General features: G+C 41.9%; 1 protein-coding gene across 2 annotated transcripts in view; it reads left to right on the top strand.

Annotated features, from left to right (window-relative positions):
• Nucleotides 1–26,705, top strand: part of CDH15 (cadherin 15) — a 71,035-nt gene that overhangs the window by 23,572 nt on the left and 20,758 nt on the right. Inside the window, exon 1 of one of the 2 annotated variants that reach the window (XM_072117445.1) lies at nt 8,228–8,375. The exons of the other annotated variant lie outside the window; for it this stretch is intronic. Coding sequence (XP_071973546.1) covers nt 8,322–8,375 — 54 coding nt within the window. The 5' untranslated portion in view covers nt 8,228–8,321. Of the gene's footprint in view, nt 1–8,227; nt 8,376–26,705 lie in introns of those variants that run through there. 2 annotated transcript variants of the gene reach the window in all.

The raw sequence follows: 26,705 nt of genomic DNA, 5'->3' as shown, positions 1-26,705 counted from the left end.
CCGCCGCACCGTTCTATAACAACGCTTGTTGGGAATAGGCTATACAATCTTTATTTTTTAAGCAATTTAGACAAATAAGGGCTTATTTTTTGCGAGACGAGATGCACTGTAAAAAAACCTTTATTTTAGAGGGTGTTTAGCTTATCGACGCAATTTTATTAACTTTTTACGTGTGGAGGAAAATAAAATCATCAATTCTTGTTTTGTATTTTTAGCATTATTTTGGGGGGGGGGGGTGTTCACTGTAGCATAACAATAATATATTATCTTTATTCTACGGATCACTACGATTATGGTGATACCTCATTTATATAGTTTTATTTTTATTTGTCCAATTTTATTGAAGGAAAACTAGAATAGAAAAAATTGCATTTGTTTTAGTATTGCCATATTTATAGCGGCATAATTATAGTATTTTTTGGTTTACGGAGCTGGTTGTAAGCTTATTTTTTGCGTGACATCTTTTTATTGGTATCATTTTGGTGCTTGTAACTTTTTCGGATCACTTTTTAGAACATTTTTTGTAAAGCAATTTGATAAAAAGTTTACATTTTTGGCAAGTTTTTGGCGTTTTTTTCTACCACGTTCACCGAGCGGGTCCAATTATGATTAGAATTTATTGTACAGATTGTTACGGACGCAGCGATACCAAATAAGTGGGGTTTTTTCGTGATTTAGTGTTTTTTATACTTTATTACTTGTGTAAAGGGAAATGTGGTGTTTGGGGGGACTTTCACTTTCTTTTATTATTTATTTTATTGTAAAAAACCTTTATTTATTTATTTTTACTTTTTTTACATTTACTGACATCTTAGCTTGAACAAGTGATCTTCTGATCACTTGTTCAAGCTATTTTACAGGTTACACAGTGCAATACAGATGTATTGCACTGTGTAATGTAAGACACTGAGCATGCTGCGCATGCCCAGTGTCTTACAGCCGGGTCCTGCCAGGAGGCAGGGACCCGGCTTCCGGAGGAAGATCTCGCAGCCCCGGGCACCGGCAGTCCCGGGGCTGCGATCGGAGCAGCGGACCCCCCCGGTAAGCGCCGCGGGGGGGTCCGATTCACCTTTAATTAACTTCAAATGCCTCTAACACGCCGCGGTCAGCGCGACCGCGGCATGTTAGGGGTTAACACCCGCGATCGGAGAAATCTCCGATCGCGGGTGTTAGAGGCGGGTGTCAGCTATAATATATAGCCGACACCCGCAGCTTCTGGCGCCGGCTCCGTTCAGGAGCCGGCGCCAGAAGCTTGACGTAATAGTACTGCATTTTGCGGGAACGCACCTCCCGCGATGCAGTACTATTACGTCAAATGTCGGGAAGGGGTTAAAGATACCACAATCACTTACAGTGTAATGGCACCTGGATATATATACACATCACCTACTTACTAAAGCTATATATGGCTACCCCATTTATGAATTTATATATAAAAGCTGCCCCTGCTATACAGCAACCCCCACTATACAAATCCCCCCCCCAAAAAAACAATGGCCCATTTCATCTATAAAGTGACCTCCCCTATACAAAGACGGCCCTCTATAAAGCACCCCTCTTGCCCCGAAATACAGTCCCCACATCCACTAAACAGTGGCTCTATACATAAATAGTACCCCCCTTGCCTCTATTCATAAATTACCCCCCTGTCCTCTATACACTGTCAGTATACATGAATTACACTCCCCTGTCCACTATACATGAACTACACCGCCTCTATATATGAATTACAATCCCCATCCTCTATGCAGTGCATCTATACATAAATTACACCACCTGTTCCCTCTACACTTCCTCTATATATGAATTACACCCCTTGTCCTCTATACAATGGTTATATACATTAATTAAACCCCCCTATATACTGCACCCTGTGCCCTATACAGTGGCTCCTCTATATATAAATGACACCTCCCTCCCCTATACAGTGGCTCCTCTATATATAAATGACACCTCCTCCCGTCCCCTATACAGTGGCTCCTCTATATATAAATGACACCTCCTCCCGTCCCCTATACAGTGGCTCCTCTATATATAAATGACACCTCCCTCCCCTATACAGTGGCTCCTCTATATATAAATGACACCTCCCTCCCCTATACAGTGGCTCCTCTATATATAAATGACACCTCCTCCCGTCCCCTATACAGTGGCTCCGCTATATATAAATGACACCCCCCTCCCCGTCCCCTATACAGTGGCTCCTCTATATATAAATGACACCTCCTCCCGTCCCCTATACAGTGGCTCCTCTATATATAAATGACACCTCCTCCCGTCCCCTATACAGTGGCTCCTTTATATATAAATGACACCTCCTCCCCTATACAGTGGCTCCTCTATATATAAATGACACCTCCTCCCCTATACAGTGGCTCCTCTATATATAAATGACACCTCCTCCCCTATACAGTGGCTCCTCTATATATAAATGACACCTCCTCCCCTATACAGTGGCTCCTCTATATATAAATGACACCTCCTCCCCTATACAGTGGCTCCTCTATATATAAATGACACCTCCTCCCCTATACAGTGGCTCCTCTATATATAAATGACACCCCCCCTCCCCGTCCCCTATACAGTGGCTCCTCTATATATAAATGACACCTCCTCCCGTCCCCTATACAGTGGCTCCTCTATATATAAATGACACCTCCTCCCGTCCCCTATACAGTGGCTCCTCTATATATAAATGACACCTCCTCCCGTCCCCTATACAGTGGCTCCTCTATATATAAATGACACCTCCTCCCGTCCCCTATACAGTGGCTCCTCTATATATAAATGACACCTCCTCCCGTCCCCTATACAGTGGCTCCTCTATATATAAATGACACCTCCTCCCCTATACAGTGGCTCCTCTATATATAAATGACACCTCCTCCCCTATACAGTGGCTCCTCTATATATAAATGACACCTCCTCCCCTATACAGTGGCTCCTCTATATATAAATGACACCTCCTCCCCTATACAGTGGCTCCTCTATATATAAATGACACCTCCTCCCCTATACAGTGGCTCCTCTATATATAAATGACACCTCCTCCCCTATACAGTGGCTCCTCTATATATAAATGACACCTCCTCCCCTATACAGTGGCTCCTCTATATATAAATGACACCTCCTCCCCTATACAGTGGCTCCTCTATATATAAATGACACCTCCTGCCCTATACAGTGGCTCCTCTATATATAAATGACACCCCCCTCCCCTATACATATGCTCCTCAATATATATAAAATACACCCCCCCATATACTGAGGCTCCTCTATATATACAGTACATACCCCCCTCCACACACACCCCCTTTCCCCCTCCACTATACATTTGATCCTTAATATATATAAATTATCTTCTGTCTTCTTTGCTGGGCCCCTTTATAACAATAAAATAATAAAAGTTCACTCACCTTTCCCCGTAGGCAGCGCTGACAGCCTGGAAGATCTGTGGCTCCTCTCCTGCTGCAGTGTGCACTACCATATGCAGTGTGCGTGTCAGTATCGGGCTGCTATTAGCGTTTAGCAGCCCGATACTTACTAGCTGATGTCTGCGGGGCCCCTGTAGCCTGTCATTGTGTGCAGGGCCGGATCTACAGCGCCAGACGCCGGGGCCCCATAGAGAGAGGGCTGATCCCGGGGCCCGGCGCAAGTGCTCCAGGAGCGCCAATGTAGATCCGGCTCTGTCCATAATGATGAATGGAAAATTATCAACATAGTAGTAAAATAATGATAATAACCCAAAGACAACAACCCTTCTGTATAAGAGCTATGGTATAACCACAAAGGAAAATGGAGATGGAGATGCCCATTGTAATCAATGGGTTAAAACGAGACAGCCTCGGGTCTTCAGAAGACCTGAGGCTGTCATGGCGACCCATGGCCACAATCCCCCCCCCCCCGATGACATCACTGGGAGTGACGGTCCTCGCAAAGATGGCAGTCGGGTTAACGGTAAGTGTTTGCTGCAATATGCCCTCTCTATGCACCCACATCCGAAATGGGACATACTATTATGTCACATGTCGGGAAGGGGTTAATTGCTGCATATCACATGAATCATCTTTTGCAATGATGCTAAACCGTGGGACAAAAGACCAGCTGATTTTGGCCCTGCTGGGGCAATTTCTGCAGTCATCCTACTTTGTGTGCAGGAAGTCCTAGAAAAAAAAAATTAGGTCAACATCTGCAAAGAGTTGGTATGTTCTCTCCGTGTTTGCATGGGTTTCCTCCGGGTACCACGGTTTCCTCCCATACTCAAAAAACATACTGTTAGGTTGTTTAGATTGTGAGCCCCATGGGGACAGGGACCAATTTGACATGCTTTGCGTAATCATTGTGCGCTATATAAATAAAGAATTATTATTATTATTAAATATAGAGCTTTGGATGAGCAAGGCCTTCCTGATAATCCCATACTCCTTCCAAGGGACTATGTCAGAGTAGTGGGTCTTTAGAATTGTCTCTTTACCATCCCTCTCTCACAGTTTATCCATGAGTCATCACAGCAAGCAGCTGTCTCCTCAGCTTCTCCCATGTCTATTATGCATAACTCTCTCATTGTTAGTAAAGCTATCTTTGACAAAAAAAAAGTTTGTGGGGGCTATGAGATGGCGCTGTCCAATGCTTCCCTCCTGTCCACTAGCCCATGGTCACCGCTAATAAAAACTGCTCCCCCTATTTGTGTTGTTCAGTATCTTTATGCATCTGTGACTGGACCTGACTGAGTTAATTGGCTTAAAATTAGCAGGCATGGTGATATCATCTGAACATCATGGTAACAGCAGAATCCGGAGTTCGTTCTGGATAACATCTCAAAATTCCTATTTTTCCTTTAAACTTAAATAACAGGATGTTAACACTTTGAGGGTCAAGGACGCTTCATCTGTCCAGTAATGAAGGGAGGGAGCATCATCTTACACTGCAGAGGATTTTTTCCCCTCAACAAAAATTTTGTTTAAAAAAAAAAAAAGACTAAGTACAAGAGTCGTCTTTATAGTGCAATGTACATGCTTTTATTTGTGTTTGACAACTGCTTTGACCACTATTCCAGCAATATTCCACAATGGGAAAATTATTTTGGTATAGTACTACATACAAAAAAATGGTTGGCAGTGATACAATGGGGGAGAAGTAGCAATCTGTCTACACCAGAAAACTGGAGTCATTTGCACCTGAAATGCAGCAGAGAGCTGTCTAGTGCTACTCTGCACTGGTCAAAGACTGTCACACATTAATACATATCAGTGTTTTCTCTGAGTATATAAAGGAAATGCATCCTCAATTAGTTTAATTACATAATTACCACCGTGTTAAAAATTCACAAATTACATTTTTACATTAAGGGGTATTCCCGCGAAGACAAGTTTCTTATATGTACTCAGAATGACAAAATAACACATTCTCTAATTCACTGTTATTAACAAAAATGCAGTATTTCACAGATATTCACAGACAGTCAAACCTGTCACTATCAGCCCTGCTGTACACAATTTCAGTTGCCCCTAGACACGACCCTGTAACTTCTGACTTGGGGTTGGGCCGCCATCTTGGATTTATGTGTGAGATCGTGGAGATGAGATTTCTGTCTGTAGCCACGCCCCCAGCACGGAGCTCAGAGTCAGTCACTGGCTGACAGGAGATTGTGAGCAGAGATAAGTGATCCGGGGAAAGGGGGATGCAGGCACATAACTGTGAGATGTAGCAGAGCTCACAGTGCAAGGGTAAATTCACACGGCGGTGTGCCCGTCGGACGCGGGAGAGGAGGTAACCCCTCCATAGAAAACAGCGGTGCACGGCCAAACACTCGGGAAAAGATAGAGCACGCCATTGCCATGTAAGGGGGACGTAAATGGGGCCGCATATACATCCCCATGAACAGGCATGTGATTGACCCCTAACATTGTAAAAGTCTGTCAGCCTTTGTGTAATCTCATGCATATCTGTCTCATCTCTTTCTATGTGTAAGATACTAGTACAATGTCAGAAGTCAGATGAAAGTGTATATACACCTGTACCCTGATAATGTAACCACATTGTCTCCCCACAGAACTAGATGGATCATAATGTGTCTGCTTAGAGAGTCCCCGCCACTACCATGGGATTTTGCACTGAGCAGCTTAGAGAGTGATAGGAGCTAAAACAGCAATAAGACCGAGTAACATTGAAAAGTGAATTGTGTTACCATCACTAGGAGATTGAAATGTGAGAATTTTCTTTTGTGGGAAAACCCCTTTAAAGTGAATACAAAAATAATTTAATGATCCACAGTTACAGTGATATACACTGTAAAGTGCTGTGCAGGGTATATTGTACCATACCCTTCTTCGTGTCCTAAAACAACAGCCCACAGAGGACATTTAAGCAGTCCCCCGGTGGTAAGTGAGAGGAGCTTGCCTTCGTGTCTATAAGACAGGCAGCAGCATGGTAGTATTGGGAATTTTTTTTTTATTCTGCCTAAAAGGAGGGGAAGATATTAATGATGGAAGCCCCATTTAATGTTTACTTGTACAGGGAAGTGGGGGCCATATCTAATGGGTTCCCGCATGGGGGTGGGGGCTATCTATTTATGGATATGCCCTTTCTAATGAGGGAGGCAGTGCCTTATCTAGATTACTGAGGGGGTCTATCAAATGGCCCTCCAACTATCTGAGGGACCCCCTGGTCTATAGCAACCACCAGATGCTATGTGAGTTATCACATGCACCATAGCTCGCTTCTGATCCACAGTGGCCGTATTGGAGTAGCATAACATAACCTTATTGCTTGGCTATGGGCTGAACTATAGGACTATAATTACATCAGCCTCGGGTTTGCCTTGCTTTACAAACGCAAACCACACACCACGTGTGACACTACCATGGCATCTATAAGGCTCGACAAGTACTTAATCTTGTATCAGGATAACACATTACAGGGCCTGCAGGTAATCACATGGGCACAGGTTTGTCTAAACACATGAAATCTGTACTCACAGCTGAAATCTTATGTGTCTGGGAGATCATGTGAATCGCTTAAGTCTGATCTTAATCAGAGTAATGTAGTTTATTGGCTACAGACTGTAGATCAGGTATTCTCATTAGTGGTATCCACAGCAGAAGACAACAAATGGCCCCCTGAGAAGAGCAGTCAGACACATGTATTACCTTGAGTCCATGTAGTAGTCTAGCAAAAGTCTAAATCTAACATAAAGTATCACATTGTCAATTCATCTTTTGAAAAATGGGTAATTGGTTAGAGAGTATCATAGTAAAAAAGGTTATAAAAACATATCAGTCTATTAAGTTCTATTACATTTTTTCTCTCCAGAAAGGCATCCAGGCCTCTCTTGAACATGTACATAGAGTCCGCCATAACAACCTCCTGCGGCAGAGAGTTCCATAGTCTCACTGCTCTTACAGTAAAGAATCCTAATCTATGGTGATGGTAGAATCGCCTCTCCTCTGGGAGTAGGGGATGCCCCCTTGTCCTGATTATGTGTCTAGGTAGAAAAGGATCATTGGAGAGATCCCTGTACTGACCATTCAGGTATTTGTTTAGTAGTTTAGTAATCAGTCATTGTATTCTAATCCCCCCATTCCCCTAATAATCCTGGTTGCTCTGCTCTGCACCCATTCCAGTTCTACTATGTCCTTTTTTTACACTGGTGCCCAAAACTGTACACAATACTCCATGTGTGGTCTGACCAGTGTATAAGGGAAAAACTATATCCTTATCATGAGAATCTATTCCTCTCATGATACATCAAGAGTGGGCTCCACTTTCAGGTCAGCTTCTTAACTATATAATTATGTCCTACTGTATTTTAGGATTTTGACAGATGTAGGAGATACATCATTATGATATAGACTGTAGAAATTTGCATCAATATAGATAATCTGTTGTCTATAGTTGTGAAAGATTGGCCACCATTTATTACAAGGCCTTTTTAATTCTTGCTTCATCATATCAGTGAAGCGGCTGCTCTGTTATAGTGATACTGTTGATCTAGAGACAGGTGGCATTTGATATGTTGCACATACATTCCCTGCTGTATGATTCTCCCCAAGAATACAGGGGTCCAGGAGCTGGGAAGTGACCTTGAATAGAGAAGAGTCTGTAATGGGCACAGCTGCAGACCCCATTCCCCCCCTGTACAAACATACAGCATACACCCCCGGCACCCCAGTGATTCCCCCTCCCACCCCACAGAGTGGAGTAAAGTTACAACTCACAACACTTGTGCTGTCAGTCACACCAGGGAAAGGGAATCAGGGACACAGCCAGACACACACAGACCCACGTCCTTTTCCCACAGAGACAACTTCATTCCAGGCAGGATGGGAAGAGGGATAGTCCTGGCCATGTGCTGCTTGATGTCTGCCTGCTGGCAGGTAAGAGACCTTCTACAACTAATCTCTTAAGCCCTGGTTCTGAACTTAGATTGTATTCAGAGAAAGTAAGGCAAGAGGAACTTACGTACTAGGATCTTAGGAAAGACTTGATATAAAATGTTATCACTGTCATATTGGCTTGGGTATGTCTTTATTGTGGATACTTTACCCTGTGCTGAATAAGCTTGGTGTTATACAGAAGACATGGCCTTGTTTTTTCTTCCAATTTGATTTTAGATAGAAATAACATTTATTAGGAGTTCCTCTTTAAATGTAAGAGCAAATATGTAGATATACATGTGCTCACTATATAAACGTGTTCAGATCCCATGGACACGTTCATATAGTGAGCACATGTCATTTAGGAGAAGACGGTTCCATTGCCTCAATTATTGGCATGTTTAGAAATAGGGTTTCACAATTTTGGAAGTGATTAATTGCATCCTACAGCACATGTATGATGTTGAATCAGTAAACGTATGTGTAACACAGTATTAATATTTAAAAGGGAACTCCACCTCATAGGTATAAAAGTTGAGATTTTATGTATACAGGACCTCTACAGATGTTGGTAAAGGTACCTCCCTCTCTTATTAGAACATCATACAGCATGTTCAGTAATAAGCATTGAGTACTAGATGGGTTGGAAACAAAGCACTATGTCATCAGATTTCTCTGGAATAAGACATGGGGCAGATTTGTCATTCATCAGGCATCCTCTTTGGAGCACTTTTGGTGTATTTGTACATCATATTTATTATAGTGGCTTAGACAACTTGCTATACGTGCACATGTGGTGTTAATGTGTACAGTGTACAGGCAGTCCCCGGGTTACGTACAAGATAGGGTCCGGAGGTTTGTTCTTAAGTTGAATTTGTATGTAAGTCGAAACTGTGTATTTAATGATTATAGATCCAGACAAAAAATTTTTTGGCCCCAGTGACAATTGGAGTTTAAACATTTTTTGCTGTAATGGGATCAAGGATTATCAATAAAGCTTCAATACAGACACCTTACAGCTGATCATTGCAGTCTGGGACTATAGTAAAGCATTCAGGAAGCTTCACCAGGGGTCAGAGGGGTCTGTCTGTAACTATGGGTTGTCTGTAAGTCGGGTGTCCTTAAGTAGGGGACCGCCTGTATTTGTAACTTAGTGACTAAAAATATGAAAATTTGGTGCAACTAGTTCCTGAGACTGTCTTGTGTCACTTTTACCCCTGAGGAAGTCTCCAATTGGAGACGGAATGCGTGGGGAGCCCTTGTAACGTATGACAGCTTTTTGTGTACCTCTAGTGTCTAGCTTCATGTAATGTATTATAACTCTTTGTAGTTCAGTGATCCGTACTCCACTCATCCAACAGCTTTGGTTGTATATAACTTGTGTACAGTTTGTAGTGGTCCACATATGTAATTAATACTGTATAAGAAGTTGGATATGAATTGTACTCATTGACTTCTTATTATAATAATAAACTTATTATTAGGGGTGGTTTAGGAATTACTTACCGTATTTTTCGGCCTATAAGGCGCACCGGAGTATAAGGCGCACCTCTAATAAATGCCTGCTAAGACATCTAGGTTCATATATAAGGCGCACTGGAGTATAAGGCGCAGGATCAAATGCAGTACCTAAAAATGACCAGCAGGTGGCAGACCTGTGCACAGTTCAAGCCAGCTACACTTCCCGGGAAACTTGTCTTCAGCGTGTCAGAGAGCTCCGTTCTCAGAGGTATGGGCTGCTGGGGGTTAATGCAGGGTGATGCAGCAGGGGTTAAGCGGTCTCCCTCTGCCCCTTCTCCTTCCCTCCTCAGCCAGGGTGTTATTCCTATGGGGTTCCCTGTGGCTCATTCTCTTTCCCCTGTTACAGGGCTGTCAGGTATGGGGGATTGTTTACTGATGATGATGATTGCCTCGTGGTCGGCACTATGTCAGCTCCGGTCTCTCCGTGCTAGGGGAGGGCAGGATGGGCACAATGTTAGTTGTGGTGCCAGGGCACTTCAGGAGCTAGGGACCCGGTATACTGTGTGGGAAGGTGCAGGACATTTCTGGGGTTGGAGCTATTAAACACTGGTAAATGTACAGTACATCTTGTCTGTAGTACATTTCTGTATAAGTTCATATATAAGGCGCACTGGCGTATAAGGCGCACCTTTGATTTCTGAGAAAATTTAAGGATTTTTGGTGCGCCTTATAGGCCGAAAAATACGGTATTAGTAGAGGAGGTGTTTGTTGGTAAACCATACCTGGTTTATCCAACTGTTTGTTATATGTACGTGTATACATTTTTAATTGTTTTTATGTGCTCACTATTTCTCTGTTGGATATCTTTTCTATTGATTGAATAAAGATTTATTACATATTTGCTACTTGGGCCTCATGGCACACACTTTTTCTCTTTGTGCAATATTGTGTCAATGGGAGAAGTCACACTTCATATATCTGTCTACCACATCTGGATCCACATGATAAATCTGGAGTTAGTCTTCCAAAGGGAACATTGGAGTGGTTTGGCAAAAATTGGGTCAGATTGGTAGGTAAGACAATTTTGAGATATTTTTAAGACAGAAAATGATGTAACAGCAATGATACAATGGGGTCACACAGATTCTATAAAACATTTACTTTGGCCCATAAGTTTTGTTGTGACTACAGTGCTTTATTATAAGGACACTAGCGCTTTTTTGCACAGTGTACAAATAATTCTATTTTTTGCTCTTATTTGTCTACAATAAGTAAGTGTCCATTTTCATACATTTTATGGCTGGGTCATAGGACCCATTGTGGGCGAGGTTCAGGAGCGGATGGGCTGTATGAATATTCCAAGTCTGGAATTCACTTCCTACATACCCATACTAGAATCAAGCATCTTGAGGAATCGAGGATGCATCCCTTTTGCCAGCCATCTATGGTTTCAGGACCCTTGGAGGACCTTCAAAGGTCCTGAAGGTCCTTGCTCTTGTGTACATCTAGGTCATGCATTGAGAGCAGAAACAGATGTTTTAGGATTTCATGGGTGAAGGTGCTTCTTGGTTTAAAATTTGATTGGGATTTTGGTGGCCATAGGCCCTGGGCTACCGCCTATAAAATAATCCACTACTGCCGAGGTGCCCCTGTATTGGTGCATGGAGATTGTTGTGGATTGTATTTAAGTGTACCCAGTCTAAGGATTTGCACACAAATGTGTTTGTGGAATGTATGGAGGCCTCTGATTTTGCAGCTAGCATATGTTGTCTTGTTGTTTAATGAGCTCACAAACACTGCTCGACCCTAAAAATTCTGAGCAGTCCTATTTCTTCCCGAGTTAGTGGCCTGGGCAGTCTTCTCAGTTGTCATCAGTGTGTGAGCAGTCCTCACAATCCAATGACCTAGGGACCTTAAACCACTAGGGTACCACTTGTTTGTGGCCCATGAAGTACACACATTCACATAACAGAAGCGGAAATTCACATACATTTTCAAATCCACATGCAGTCTACATCCCAGGCATGGCAATCGAGTTTGTGAAACCCAGGTTTCTAGTACTTATTTTAACTGTCACAGAGATAAGTGTCACATTCTGGTACAAAACATGCAACTTTATCTCAATTACAATGGTGCTAATCCCTTATTATAATCACATCAGTATAAATGGATATCAAGGTTCTGCCTCAGATTTCATCTGAAAATAATTTATTTAACCTGTGACTATATCCTAAATCAGTGATGGCTAATCTATGACACGCGTGTCAGTGCTGACACGCTCAGCCATTTTCAGTGACACACGGCCTCCGGAGAGCTAAGTTTCATCCTCGGCTCCTACACGGCCAGGTGCAGTAGCTGGGAGGCTGAGAGATTGTCATGCACTGAGCTCACAGCACTTCCTCCTCCTCCTCTTCCTCCACCGGGCCGGCCTTTCCCCCTGTGTGAGCTGTGCCTCGTGTCTCCAGTCAGCACAGGTATCATCCCGGGGCTCAGCACCAGGAGAGGGGACCCGACCATCAACTCCAGAAACTCCTCTGCAGCTCCTGATAGTTGTGCTGGGGGGAGTTGTTGTGGTAGGTCACCTCTACACTGACAATCTCCACAGCAGGGATGAGGGAGGACAACCACTCTCATCATACATACAAGACATCATACAGTGAGAAATGTCAGTGACTGTATGATAGAAGACAGTCATCAGGGCTTGTGTGTCAGTTTTCTGCCGTACAAGCCCTGAAATAATCACAACGCCTTGCAAATCACCAGACATTGCGATTATTTTGCTCCTCATGAAGGAGATGCGGACAGCGGCACCTGCGACTCACTATAACCTGTGAACTTTCATGACAAAGTTTGCAGGTTACTAAGCAATTCCACAGGTGTCTGATTGTAGCCGATCTATTACAATGTGCGCTTTGCACATTGTAATAAATAGATGATGTGGAAAATCCCCATATATTGCTGGACTGTAGTATACTGTAGTATGGCAGTACATGGTAGGATCATTTCGATAACCTAGGGTTAAAGTACTCTAGAAGTTAAATAATTATACATATTTGTTATTTAAACTATAAATATCAAAAAATTATGTTTTTTTTCAAGGTGACACACCACCTGAGTTATGCTCGGTTTTTTGGCGAATTTGACACACCAAGCTCAAAAGGTTGCCCATCACTGTCCTAAATGGTAAATGGGTTTAAAAAGGGTACTAGCTATATGTGTGCCACATAAACATTCTTCAGCACGTGTCATTATAATTCCCTATTGAAAAAGCATAAACTTACCTCCCTTAAGTGATGTATTCCTCCACCTCTTGTGCTAACTGTATGATTAATAGGAATTAGTATGGTAATTTTGATGTCTCAAACAGCAGCCTGTGAACTGAAACATATGTATGCATGCTTTTATCTGTCTGTGGAGATTAATGGTGCCTCTTCTTTATTATACAATCAGCAGATGAGGACCCAGTACCTGCTGGGAGCCCTTTTACATTGGAAATGACACAGTTAAAATCAGTGTAATGGTCTAATGACGACACAGCTCTTTTATTCTCATGATTATAGGAAATGCAGAGGGGGGAATCCAGAACTGGACTCCGAAGTGGTGGGAAGTGGCTTATGAGCAACAGATGGAATAGTAAATGTTCCCAGGTTCCCCCTACATATGATGGATAGAGGCTGCAGAGAGATAAGCACCTGAGCAAAAGAGAATATGTTAGTGAGTCATACAGGTACTACAATTTCAGTCATCTAGATTCTTCGTTTATAAGAAAGTCCATTAGTGAAGCTCGATTGCATTATATAGGATAAGGCAACATCCCTGAATACCACAGCAAATCAGACTTGGTTGAACTACATTTCGGAGACCTCAATTGACACACATGTTACTTGTCTGTCTGTAAGTCTCTTTTGATTTATCTGAAATTTACACAGCCATAATGTCCCGCAATATCCTGGTAATGGATATTTTTATTTCCCAGCATTGTCTGACAATTTAAAGTATTTGGCATATAGAAGATCAAAGCTCCTTAGCTATCATCAATACGTCTCTCTGACACCATGACGACAGTACGCAGATGTGGCAGGATCAGTATTCTTTCAGGACAGTGTAATACAAATGTCCATGAAAAAGAAATGCTGAGAGTCACCATTCCTGTACAAAATTCAGGTTCTTCCCAAAGTTCCGGAATGGAGCCAGATCGTGTATATATATAGTGGTGGTGCTCTATCGTATATAGACAAGTCTTTCCTATGTGAAGCCATAGAAAGCTAAAAGTGGCACTCCCCAGGAAAACTTAATTGACCTTTTCAGACATGACATATGTAAAGTTGAAATCCAGACAATTTACTATCTACAAAGATAGACTTTTTCCCAATATCTTGAGAAAGGAGAATGATGCTTTTACTTGGCAGCTCCAGATATGTGGCACTAGTTTGCTTTTATGTTAGGGCTTCTTTACTTGGCTGCAGTGGTTCCATTTTACGTCCTTCCGCAGAACAAGTAGACTAAACTTAGATAATAATGGAATGGTATAACATTCTATAAGATAATCTGGCTAAAATGTGACCAAAAATATGGATGTCTGACTGTACCCTTAGTACCACTGTTTTTTTAAAATTTGGCCTGACAATAGAGAGACAGCCATGGAATCTAAGACAGCCATGAAATGCCAAGAATGTCTTGAATTTGTGACTCAGCGAGGACCAAATGGTTCTCTATTTAGCCATGGTGTGGATGCCTCATATATCTGGCTAGGGAGGAAGATGGCTTAGACACATGGTCTCTTTGGAATTCATGGGAAACTAACAGATGTATATTACTAACATTATGTATGTATACAGGCAGTCCCGGGGTTACTTACAAGGTTCGTTTCTAAGTATATATTGTAAGAGTAACTCCAGACCCAATTTTTTTGGACTTAAGGATTAAAGGGGTTTTCCCACAAATTCAAGTTGGGCCCTATACACAGGATCACGAAAACGAGGGGTCCGATGGGGTCCCACGTACCTCAGTCGGACCCCTCGTCTCTCCATGAGAGCAATGGAGCAGACAGCCGCGCATTACCTTTCTCAATGGAGCCGATGGAAATTGCCGAGCGCAGCAATCTCTGTCAGCTTCATAGAGATGAATGGAGCGGAACGGTCAATTGGTGGGAAAACCCCTTTCACAACATAGCTTCATTGCAGACACCTTTGATAACTTTTAAAGTTGATCAAGGCAGTCTCGGTCTAATGTAGTGAGTGGCTGGAAACATTATAAAAAAATCAGGCTTTGTAGATTTTTCTAGTATGTAATTGTGTGTAGCTACCAGATTGGCCCAAGGGAGGACAACTGGTAAACCATGAGGCATGAAGGCAAGCCTAGAAGAACTACTCTTAGCATAAATTACTGAAAAGTCAAATCTTTCTTGAAATTTGGTATTTATAACCTATCTTTCAAAAAAGGTTATACATTTCAGATTGGTGGGGTTCACTGCACAGCATTGGTGCCAAACTGTACAGTGTGTAGAGTGATGGGCAGAAGGCTTAATCCACTGTGTAGTGGTTATGCTGGAAAATTGTAGCTCTGATCAGGTTCACTTGATAACATAATATCAAATTCCCAGAAAACGTCTGTGATAGTAAATGAAGTTGGTAAGTAGTAAAGGAGGTTTTTATATGTTACACATGTGCTTATATTCCCTAGTGTCATTATTAAAAGGGGTTTTCCAAGTATGGTAAAAAACATATACAGACAGTCCCCGGGTTACGTACATACATTCTGTTGGTATGTTCTTAAGTTGATTTTGTACGTAAGTCGGAACTTTATATTTTATAACTGTTACCTCAGCCAAAATTTTTGGGGTTTGACAATTGCATTTAAAAATGTTGGGTTGTCATAAGAACAAGGATTAACAATGAGACACTTTTTATAACTGTTACAGGTGTTCATTATAGCCTAGGGCTAAAGTAGAGCAAATTAACAACATCCAAAGGTCTGTCTGTAACTAGGGGTCGTCTGTAAGTGGGGTGTTCTTAAGTAGGGAGCCGCCTGTAGATGATCCATGGGGCTGTATGAAAAAACAAACGTATACTTACCTTATCCAGCGCTCCCGATAAGCAGCAGATAAGTTAATTTATATGTTTAAGTTTTCATACAGCCTCCCCCCAGGCCACTTATATATTTTTTAACATGCTGGTACAAGCCCTTTAATTTGGACAGACCTATTTTTTATGGCTTGATTAAACTATATTTAACAGTTTTAGTAAAACAGGTGAGAAAAGTTGAAATACAAAGTACTGGTCCAAAATAACATTGAAAGACCGGATAAACAAGGTATAAAGCCAGAATACAGAGTGGTAAAGTACAGGGGTATGCAACCCCCTTCACACCACCTTATACTATGTATACAGTCAGCAGGATAGGTAATAATCTCAGGTTACAGGACTACACCTGTAATGTTATGGCTGATCAATGTATATACAGAGATATGTGTTTAATAGGCTGAAAAACATTTTTGTACATAGCTTTCACACAGATTCAAGTATACTCATACATATAAGAGAGAAGGTGTGTTGAATCTAAATTGTATATACATTATAGGACTAATTAATAATGATTAGTTACACAAAAGGTACATATAAGTAGTTTTTACTCAAACGCATCAATAATCAATTGTATAACTTTATATGATTTCTACCATCATAATCAAGCATGAATAAACCAGGGGCACTTACTCATAGATCCAGGCAACCGACTGTTGTAATCTTCCATGGCCTCCTTTCTTCTAAAATCAACTTTTAAAATGATGCTAATGTTCCAAAAGGGTTCCCAGAAGACGTTACCAGAGCTCCTCCATGCTGCAGCTTTGCTGTGTGCAGGAACTTTAGACTACATTAGGCAGAGGGAGGGGAAAGTGGTGAGGGAGGAGGGGGAGATAGTATCTATGAGTAAATGCCCCTCGTTTTTGAAGCTTGATTTTGATATTAGATTATTGTATACAAAGACTGCACATTACAAGTTTATATAAAAAGTGTTTTGCCTGTTTATACAAGGTGCAGGAGTCAGTAATTGGAGTCTAGATCAGGACCTAAATAAAGTCCTGATTTAAGGCTGAACACTCATCCGGTCCCCACATTGTTGTGCTGTAAGCCACTGCTTTCCTATAATGCAGTGTAAATATCATGGTCAGACAGCTGGACATATTTGTGATACTCTGTGGGCGCAGATCTGGGCATCGTATCCGCCTCATATTCCATGAACACAGTGTAAATATAGCCCAATGTATATCACATGCCTGCAGTGAGCTCGTCACTAGGTGGCTGAAAACCGCAACCTGGTTGGTTACTCTTTATCGTGGAGCTTTGTTGCATTTCATATTGTTTTTATTATACGTTTTGACTCTATATGGGAATCTAAATCACTGCAAAGCTAATTTTTTTTTATTTTTCTATTTTTATAAATATCATATATGCCATTAATTTATTCCCCAACTGCCCAATGTACAGGGGATTATATGATCTATTCATTCCCACTACAATATCCATAAACCCATTATGATACATAAAACCTAATGGGGGGAAACCCCATTAGGTTTTATGTATCATAATGGCTTTATGGATAACAACTGACCCCAAAGGGAAGAGAAATGCTGTATGTTCATCTGACTCCCCTGTAGGTGTCCTCTGCAGAGGAAGAACAGGGAAGAAAAAGAGGTTTCTGGTAACTATTCTCTCACAGACATGTCATATGGTTGGAGGTTTTTACCATCAATCACAGAATATGTATGTCCTGCATAAGAAGAGAGAGGCCGGTTAGGACTACCTCTCTTAGAAATCCATTTTTATTGAAATTCTAATTTAGGAATTGTTAATAATTTATTATTTACTTTCCCCCAGTAAAGATAAATCCATAACAGACACAAAATTAGAAGGGCACAAAGATTTGGTAGACCATACTTTACTCTGTATCAAAACATTGGCAAAAATATTAGTTTCTATAAGTTAGCCAAGAGAAATATTTTTAGAACTGATTTGGTTATGGAAATTAGTTTCATCCCATAACTGGATAGGGGGAGGATAGCAGTGCTTAAAGAGGACCTTTCACCCGCAAAAATCCCTAGGACAGTGGTGGCGAACCTATGGCACGGGTTCCAGAGGTGGTACTCGGAGCCCTTTCTGTGGGCACCCAGGCCTTCACCCCAACACAAAGTTTGCCAGCTAGGACTCAAGGCTTTCTCCTGTGGTCCAATACATCCCAGGACGCGCCATGCACAGCACTATTTTAAAGCAACATCCTTGGCTGCCAGGACTACAGGAAGAATGAGAAGGTGTGGATAGAGATGGATTGTCATTGGAGCTCCTGCTCTGGGTCCCCTGATTCTTCCTCTTCTGGGGACCCTGGAGGGAAGCTACAATCCAAATTTCTCCATCATTCTATTGTATTAGTGAACTCAGGACACCAATACGATTAAAACCTGTGATACAGCAGGGATCAATAAGTTACTGCTTAAATTGTCATGTTGGCACTTTGCAACATATAAGTGGGTTTTCGTTGTAGTTTGGGCACTCTGTCTCCAAAAGGTTTTCTCTAGGAGCTGCTAACTAAAGTAAGCAGCTCCTAGCCCTTCCCCAGCAATAGCAGTGTTAAATCGCTAACTTTATCAGAACATACCGATACAGCTAGCAAACACAGTACTACATAGCCGCCTCCCCTCTTCAAAGCTTCTTCCCCAGACCGCAACTGCCACACCATAGGCCGGCGGTGACAGCCTCCTTGGACCACTCCCTCATGAATACGCCGGACCTCTGTAAGCTTGGTCAAGCATTCGGAGGGCTATGTAGTGCAGCGTTTGTTAGCTTTATCGATATGTTCCGATAAGTTTTAACACTGCTATTACTGGGGTAGGGACTTTAGTAAGCAACTTTTAGAGGGATTTTGTGGGTGACAGCTCCTCTTTAAGCCACTATTGCATTTGGTTACACTGCAACAATGTGATCTGAAAAGACCCTAAAGTAGAGTTTACAGAAAAAATTCTGTGCACTGGCGATGATTGTGATTGTAAGCTTGACAGAATACAACTTTCTACCAGCATTTGGTACTGTTAGTAATAGTAGCTAATAGTAAAAAGTGGCACACATTCCCAGACACAGCACACAGCCTCATGAGTGGTGCACAACTGAAGTGACACTGAGCTGGACGCCTTGGAAAAATGTGTTTAGCAGATTGCCACTGCCTGCCCCTTGTCCCTCATAGTATGCTGGGCCAGGGACGGAAGGAGCGATGTAATAGTAATATTGCTATGACTGTGTAATCTGTAACATGCCAACTGTAACGTGTGTCCCGCCTACAATATGCTGTGCCTGCCTTAGGCGTTTAGTCAAATCTCTAGACCAAAATCTGTGTTTTCTTTGTTAACAAACCAAGAGAAGGAAAAGGACAACAGTAATATGATATTGTCTAGAAAAGAATAGAAATCCTACTAGGTAGATCATTCACGTATACCACTAGTAATCCATATGGAGGTCTCCTTGTACTTGGAGCTGCACTCATAAGGTCTAAGGATGGACAGGAGGCTTACTTGACATCTTCTTTTCCAGAGGAACTGTTCATTCTGCTTTTGTAACTGCTGCATGGAATATTACACATAGCTGTGTGACAACTGTTGTAGGAGATGAAATGGTGGTCATCTGTAATGTTTGTGTAGTATACTTCTTCATCAGCCTCAGTAAAGTATTTTCATATTTCCAGTCTTAGCTGTCTAGAAGTAAACATGTTTTTCTAATCCTTTGGCCCCTTCTGTAATTTAAATGCAACAATCATTGCTACCATGTGTAGGTGAACAAAGCAATCATCCCCATAGAGTGTGCGTATGAGGGCAGCACATTGCAGGATGATGTGGTGCCAACAATCTAACCATAAAATAAGCCTTCACCACATATGAGCATCAGGTATCTGCAGGAATGGTGGGTGATAACTGCAATGTAAGGGTGCTGCCACACGGGGCATTCTTGGTCCATTTTTACATGCATGTGTTTTTGTAATTTATACATACGGTATATTTAGCATAGAGCATCTCAACTATCCTATGTATTTATATGATTATATTAATAGATTATGTAACAAATTTATATCTGTGGTGGCCCCAAGATCAGATTTTACTGGTTGGGCCCAATGAATCCCAGTCTGACACTACTTAACATGGCAATGTATTCCCTTCTGGTTGTGGAGGTTTCAACGAAGTTAGGTACAAGTAGGTTATGTGTAGTTCCTTCTCTATCATAGAAGTTCTTGTTTTACGCAATATTCAGAGGATTCTCTACATACAGATGGGGAGGGCTGAAGAGATGCTGGAACCATCATTGACATCTAGAAAGATGTAAACATATTGTATAGTATCTAGATCAAATCAGATGAAAACGAGAAGCTGTGTGATGGGAATCCTGTATGTGACCCTCTCTGTTATGCGTCACCAGTCTCCGCCAACGTGTCTGTATCCCAGTACTTGAGATAAGCTCCATATAGCAGAGTGTTAAAACCTCACAAGATTCCATTTATGGAAACATTATTATTTTATTATTTTCCTGGAATGTGTTTGCGTCTGGAAATGTCAGACCATATTAGATGCTGCTCTGGTAAGGGTGCAGTCACACATACTGTTTACGCTGCGTTTGCAAACGCAGTACTAGTGTACGGGGACAGGCCTCATGAGCATTTAGGAAATGCAAGACAACGGTGCTGGTTGCCAATGGCATGAGTTTACATAGAAACACATACACAATCAGCCATGGCTCGCGCTATTATGTTTTGATTCAGATTCAAAACGGAATCAAAATGATATACTCTGATAGCACCCTCAGGGTGATGCCACGCGTGGCGTTTTTGGTCCGTTTTTAAGCATGCATTTTCAGTCCGTGTAAAAACACGTTTTTAAAATGTATCAGTTTTTGACTGTTTACTATGCTTTGGGTACTTAGAACCTGTCAAAGCAGCCAAATGGATGGTAAAAAAATGACTGACAGACTGAAAACGCATGCTTAACCCCATAAAGGGAACCTACCACCACGTTTCTATCTATAAAGGTAGAACGGGTGGCAGGTGCATGTATGGGTTGTGTAGCTGCACGCCCTCGTCCGAGAAGCCGGAGTTCTGCGCAGTAGCTCTGGCCCCGGAGCTACGGCCGCACAGCCACAGGCCTGCGTTCTGCGCATGCGCAGAACACCGGCTTCTCGTACGAGGGGGAGCAGCTACAAGGAGCTGCGCGCCAAAGAACTCAGGGTAGGAGGAGTAAAGAGGCTACTGGGGCATGGAGTAGCCGCAACGTGTAGCCTCATGTCCGGCTACTCCATGCCCCAGTAGCCGCTTTACAAAATTTACATATTAGGGCAATAAAGTTTTCTAAAAGATACGAGGGACATGAGGATTAGCTCTAAAAAGGGCTACCCTCACGTCCTATAGATGCACCTACCACCCATTCTACCTTTTATAGGTAGAATTGTGGTGGTAGGTTCCCTTTAAGGACGCAGCCAGTTAAAGCTTAAGGCTCAGCCTCATTTTTTGTATTCTAACATGCATCTCTTTACATGGTTATAACTTTTGAACACTGTTACTTATCCAAACGATTCTGAGATAGTTTTTTTCCCCACATGTTGTACTTCATTTTAGTGGTAAATTGTGGCTGATAAGTTTTGCGTTTATATACAAAAAAAAAAGAAGAAATGATGAATTTTTTGAAAAATTTGCCATTTTCGAAAATCGAAATCATTGCGTTTTCAGGCAGATAGATTTACCACCTAAATAAGTTGCTAATTTTTTCCAATATGTCTACTTTACATTTTCATAATTTTTGAAATGTCTGGATAATTTATTTTGATGTCTCGCGGCTTACAAATCGAATATTGATTTTTCGTATTTTCAGAATTGACTATTTTGGGGATAAATACAGCTTTGGAAAATTTTTTTACATATTTAACATCAAAAAACCCCAATATAACCAACCCATTTTCAAATCTGCAACCCTCAAACTATCAGAAACGGCTTTTAGGAAGATTGTTAACCCCTTGAGATCTTCATAGTAATTGAATCAAAATGGAAGTGAAATTTAGAATACATTCATTTAGCCCTAAAATTTACACATTTCCAAAAGATAAAAGAGAAAACCCTCTGTAAAATTTGTCATGCAATTACTCCCGAGTACAGAGATCTCCCAACATGTGGCCGTTATGGGCGCACAGCTAGGTGCAGGAGGGAAAGACGGACCTGCAGCTGCCATGATTTTACTTTCCTCATTGGCCCCTTTTCTAGGCTTTAAAATTTTTGCTTTTTCGTTATTGGGGACATGTGATGGCATTTTTTTTTGCGTAATGAGATGCATTTTCCATTGTTACCATTTTGGGGTTGGTATCCCCTATTGTTGAGAATTTAGGAACTATTTTTTGAGGACAGGAGTAGAAAAGCATCAATTCTCTACTGGATTTTTTCTTTTTTTTTCGTGTTCACCGTATAGCCTAATAATCATGTTATCTTTATTCTATGGGTCTATACCAGTGGTAGCACCAGTTGTGCCAAAGGTGGCACTCTGAGCACTCTCCGTGGGCAACCAAGCCATCACCCCAGCACAGAGTTTCCAGACACGACTCAAAACCTCCTCCTGCTGTCCCTGCCACCCAGGATGCGCTGTGATCAGGACTATTTTAGCTGCCCGGGACTACAGGAGAAGCAAGGAGATGCAGACAAGACTGCATTATTATTGGAGCTCCTACTCTGGGCCCCACAGTTCTTCCTGTTCAGGGGACCCTGGTAGGAAGCTACAATGATAATCTGAATTCCTCCCCTTTCTTTCAACTGTTATGGTGTCCTCAGGACCCAGATACAATTAAAAGCAGTGACAAAACAGGTAGCAACATGTTCCTGCTTAAATTGCCCTGTTGGCACTTTGCATTTGAATAAGTGGGTTTGGTTGTAGTTTGGGCACTCAGTCCCTAAAAGGTTTGCCATCACTGGTCTATACGATTATGGGGATACAATACTTGAATATTTTTTCTTCCGTTTTACTTGATTTGCCAAATAAAACCCTAATGTGGGGAAAAAATCTATAATTTTTGCATTGCCGTCTTCCAAGTGGCATAACATTTTTACTTTTTTAGCTACGGAGCAGGTTGATGGCTTGTTTCTTTGCGGGACATGTTGCACTTTGCAACGGTATCATTCTACCACATATGATTTTTTTATTTATTTATTTATTTGCTTTATTTTTTATTGAATAAGATTTTTTATTTACTTTTTCACTGTTTCCACCTTGGGGCATGAACAAGCAATCATCTTATTGTTTGTTCATGATAATATCCTTCAATACTGAAGTATATGAATAGGCTGACACTATGCTTTTAAGATGACGTCATCGACGCCATCTTTCAGGCACTGCCAGCAGGAAGCTCTGGGGTCCTGATCGCACCCCAGGGCTGCCATAGCAACGAATGGCGCCCCTGAAGACGGCACAGGCAATCGTGGGGGGAAAGACCACCGTAAGGCAGGTTAAATGCCGCGGTCACGCTGACCACAGCATTTAACGGGTTAAACACCCGCGATCTGAGCCCACTCCATCCGCGGGTGTTACACTGGGGTGTCGGCTGTTCGTTACAGCCTGCACCCCGTGTATCCCGATGACGGTTCGGCTCCGATCCAGAGCTGAGCGCTAAGTAACTGCACTCAGCTGCAAATATATGCGCCGCGTAGCGGGAAGGGGTTAAAAATGGCCCAAAAACGCCACGTGTGGCATCACCCTGTTTTGCATTATCTACCTTCTTTAGCTTTAGTTATATTTTATGGGAAGGAATTGTAATAGGGTTATATTGCTCACAGCAATAGCCAAATGTCCCTGTACAATGGGCACATTTACTAAGGGCTTTTAGGTGTAAATTGCTTGCACAGGTATTTAAGAAGTATTTGCGCTGCTATTGTGTCGCACACTACCTTTTTGTGGTGCAGTTGCACTAGGAACCATGTGACACAAATTAGGGGGCGTTCGGTGCTCAATCGGACCGTGCGCCAGATTTAACATGCAAAGTCTGTCACACGCACAATGTTAACGGTGCGCCAAAAAAAGTTGGGCCAGTGCATGGAAGCAACAGATTCATGATTTCTGGTACACGTTCTTAACCCCTTCCCGACGCGCGCCGTACTAGTACGGCGCGCGCCGGGTCCCGGTGCATGGAGAGGGCTCGCGGGCCGAGCCCTCTCCATAGCCGGTAAGTCTTTGCTGCATATTGCAGCAAAGGCTTACCGGTAACACCCGCGATCGATGCTAGCACCGATCGCGGGTGTTTTCTCCGCGAATGCTGCCGGCGGCTTCAAAGAGATGGCGCCGCATGGGCGCCGCCATCTTGTTGTCGATCGCTGCTCCCCGATGACGTCACGGGGAGCGGCGATCCGTCGCCATGGTAACCTCGGGTGTTCCGAACACCCGAGGCTACTTCGTTTTAACCCATGTATTACAATGTGCTAATTGCACATTGTAATGCATGGGGAGTAAAATCCACATATACTGCCATACTGTAGTATGGCAGTATATGATAGGATCGATCAGACTACCTAGGGTTAGAGTACCCTAGGGAGTCTGAAAAATAGCAAAAGTAAAAATAAAAAAAAGTTTAAAAAAAAAAAATATATAATAAAAAAACCTAAAAATTCAAATCACCCCCCTTTCCCTAGAACTGATATAAAAATAAATAAACAGTAAAAATCATAAACGTAACGGAAAATAGCGTCCAAAGTCGAAAATGGCATTTTTTTGCCATTTTGAAAAATATAAAAAAATTAATAAAAAGTGATCAAAAGGTCGCACAGTCCCAAACATTATAGTAATGAAAACGGCATCAAAATTCGCAAAAAATGACACTATCCACAGCTCCGTACACCAAAGTATGAAAAAGTTATTGGCCCCAGAAGATGGCAAAATAAAAAAAAAATATTTTGTACAGGAGGTTTTAATTTTTTTAAATGTATGAAAACATTATAAAACCTATACAAATTTGGTATCCACGTGATCGCACCGACCCATAGAATAAAGTAGACATGTCATTTGGGACGCAGAGTGAAAGCTGTAAAATCCAAGCCCACAAGAAAACGTCACAAATGCGTTTTTTCACCATTTTCACTGCATTTGGAATTTTTTTCCCGCTTCCCAGTACACGCCATAGAATATTAAATACCGTCACTATGAAGTGCGATTTGTTACGCAGAAAATAAGCCATAACACAGCTCTTTATGTGGAAAAATAAAAAAGTTATAGATTTTTGAAGGTGGTGAGTGAAAAATGGAAGTGAAAAAAATAAAAAAGGCCAAGTCGTTAAGGGGTTAATGAATCTGTCATACCCAGCATTATACACAGGCAGAGCATTTTTAGTGCAGTTTCCCACATCCTTAGTAAATGTGCCCCACTGTGCGGGTCTAGGAGCTTTAATAGTAGCTTGTTCTGGGACCACTGGAACGAACCAATCGTAACATTGCTTTCATTTTCCAATGAAGAAATGGAAATCAGGAATGTGATCGATTGCTATAGGTAACCCCTAGTTTTCTTATACACTCTCTTCTATATAATACAGCACCATAGGTGTGAGGTTGCAGCCATATCAGGGTGATTCTGAAATATTCACATGTAGTAGATGGGACATACATCCATGTGTCTGGCAGTACATGCAGGATTGGCTACCCACCCAATTTTGTGTAGGAATGAGGTAAATTCCTTGGACGCCTGTAATGTGATCCTGCCCTTGAAATACAGGGGCAGCAGCTGGTACTTTCTGGGCCCCTGGGGACTGCTAAACACAAGTTAATCCCACATTTGTTTCCCTTCCCCCTCTGGGCAGCTGGATAATCAGTTACTGCTCCCAGCAGGGTCACATTAATGCCTTCACACCTGCCCCGTGCTGCATGCTGCCGGCTCACACAGGGTTAAATGCTACGCCACAAAGCAGGGAAACAAGCGGCGTAATCTGTATATTCTCACATTTTTTTTGTAGGGAACCTAATCTAACATAGCTAGTAAATATCCTCATATGCACAGATGTGGGGACAGGTGTTAAAGGAGTTAAAAGCCTGGGGCAGGATATAATAAAATGTGTTCTGTGTTTCATGATATATGGGGATGTCTGATTAATAGTATATATATTTTATTTTCAAAAATGTACTGTACGTGGTATAAGGGTGCCGCCTGCAACAGTTGAGGGCTCAGATTTAGTTAAGATAACAAATGTATCCAATGGTGACTGTGCTCACATTTTGTTCAACAACAAAAAATATTTTAATAAAAATTGTAAAAAAAAAAAGATAGTTGATGGTTTAAAGACCAACGAGATACCGGTCTTTGGGAAAACTGAATCCCTAGTCATCCCCTGTAAACTTTGTCAACTGTCGGGCTGCGTTCACACATGGCGTTTACATTTCCTTTTGAAACGCAATTCGCCAGCTGAGGTGGCAGTCACACGGGGGCAAGCAGGCCTCGGCCTAATTGAATTGGCATTTCCAGGGAAAAGTATGGGATCAGTAACCAGACCTGGTATATGGTATTTTTTAAATTCAAGACATCGGGGCCTGGTTGACAATGGCATGTGTTTCCGTAAAAACGCATATACGATCATGTTCAGGCCCACCCCTGTGCGTTAGCATTGCTTTTTAAATGCAACGCTAACGGAATGTGTAATCACAACCTGGGGGGAGGAGATTTGCCTAATTTAATTGCTGTTAACACTCTCGTTTACGTAACACAACCGTTATGCAATGTTGACACATGTGGTAACATTGTGTTAATAAAACACAAACATTAACGTAATAACAATGCAACACATGTTAAAATCTGTATTTACAAATGCTATGTTTTCAGTTATGTAATTAGAC

This window comes from Engystomops pustulosus, chromosome 7 (genome assembly GCF_040894005.1).
Source record: "Engystomops pustulosus chromosome 7, aEngPut4.maternal, whole genome shotgun sequence".
Classification (NCBI taxonomy): Eukaryota; Metazoa; Chordata; class Amphibia; order Anura; family Leptodactylidae; genus Engystomops; species Engystomops pustulosus.
The sequence above is the reverse complement of the archived record's forward strand: the minus strand, read 5'-3'. Positions and strand labels throughout refer to the sequence as shown.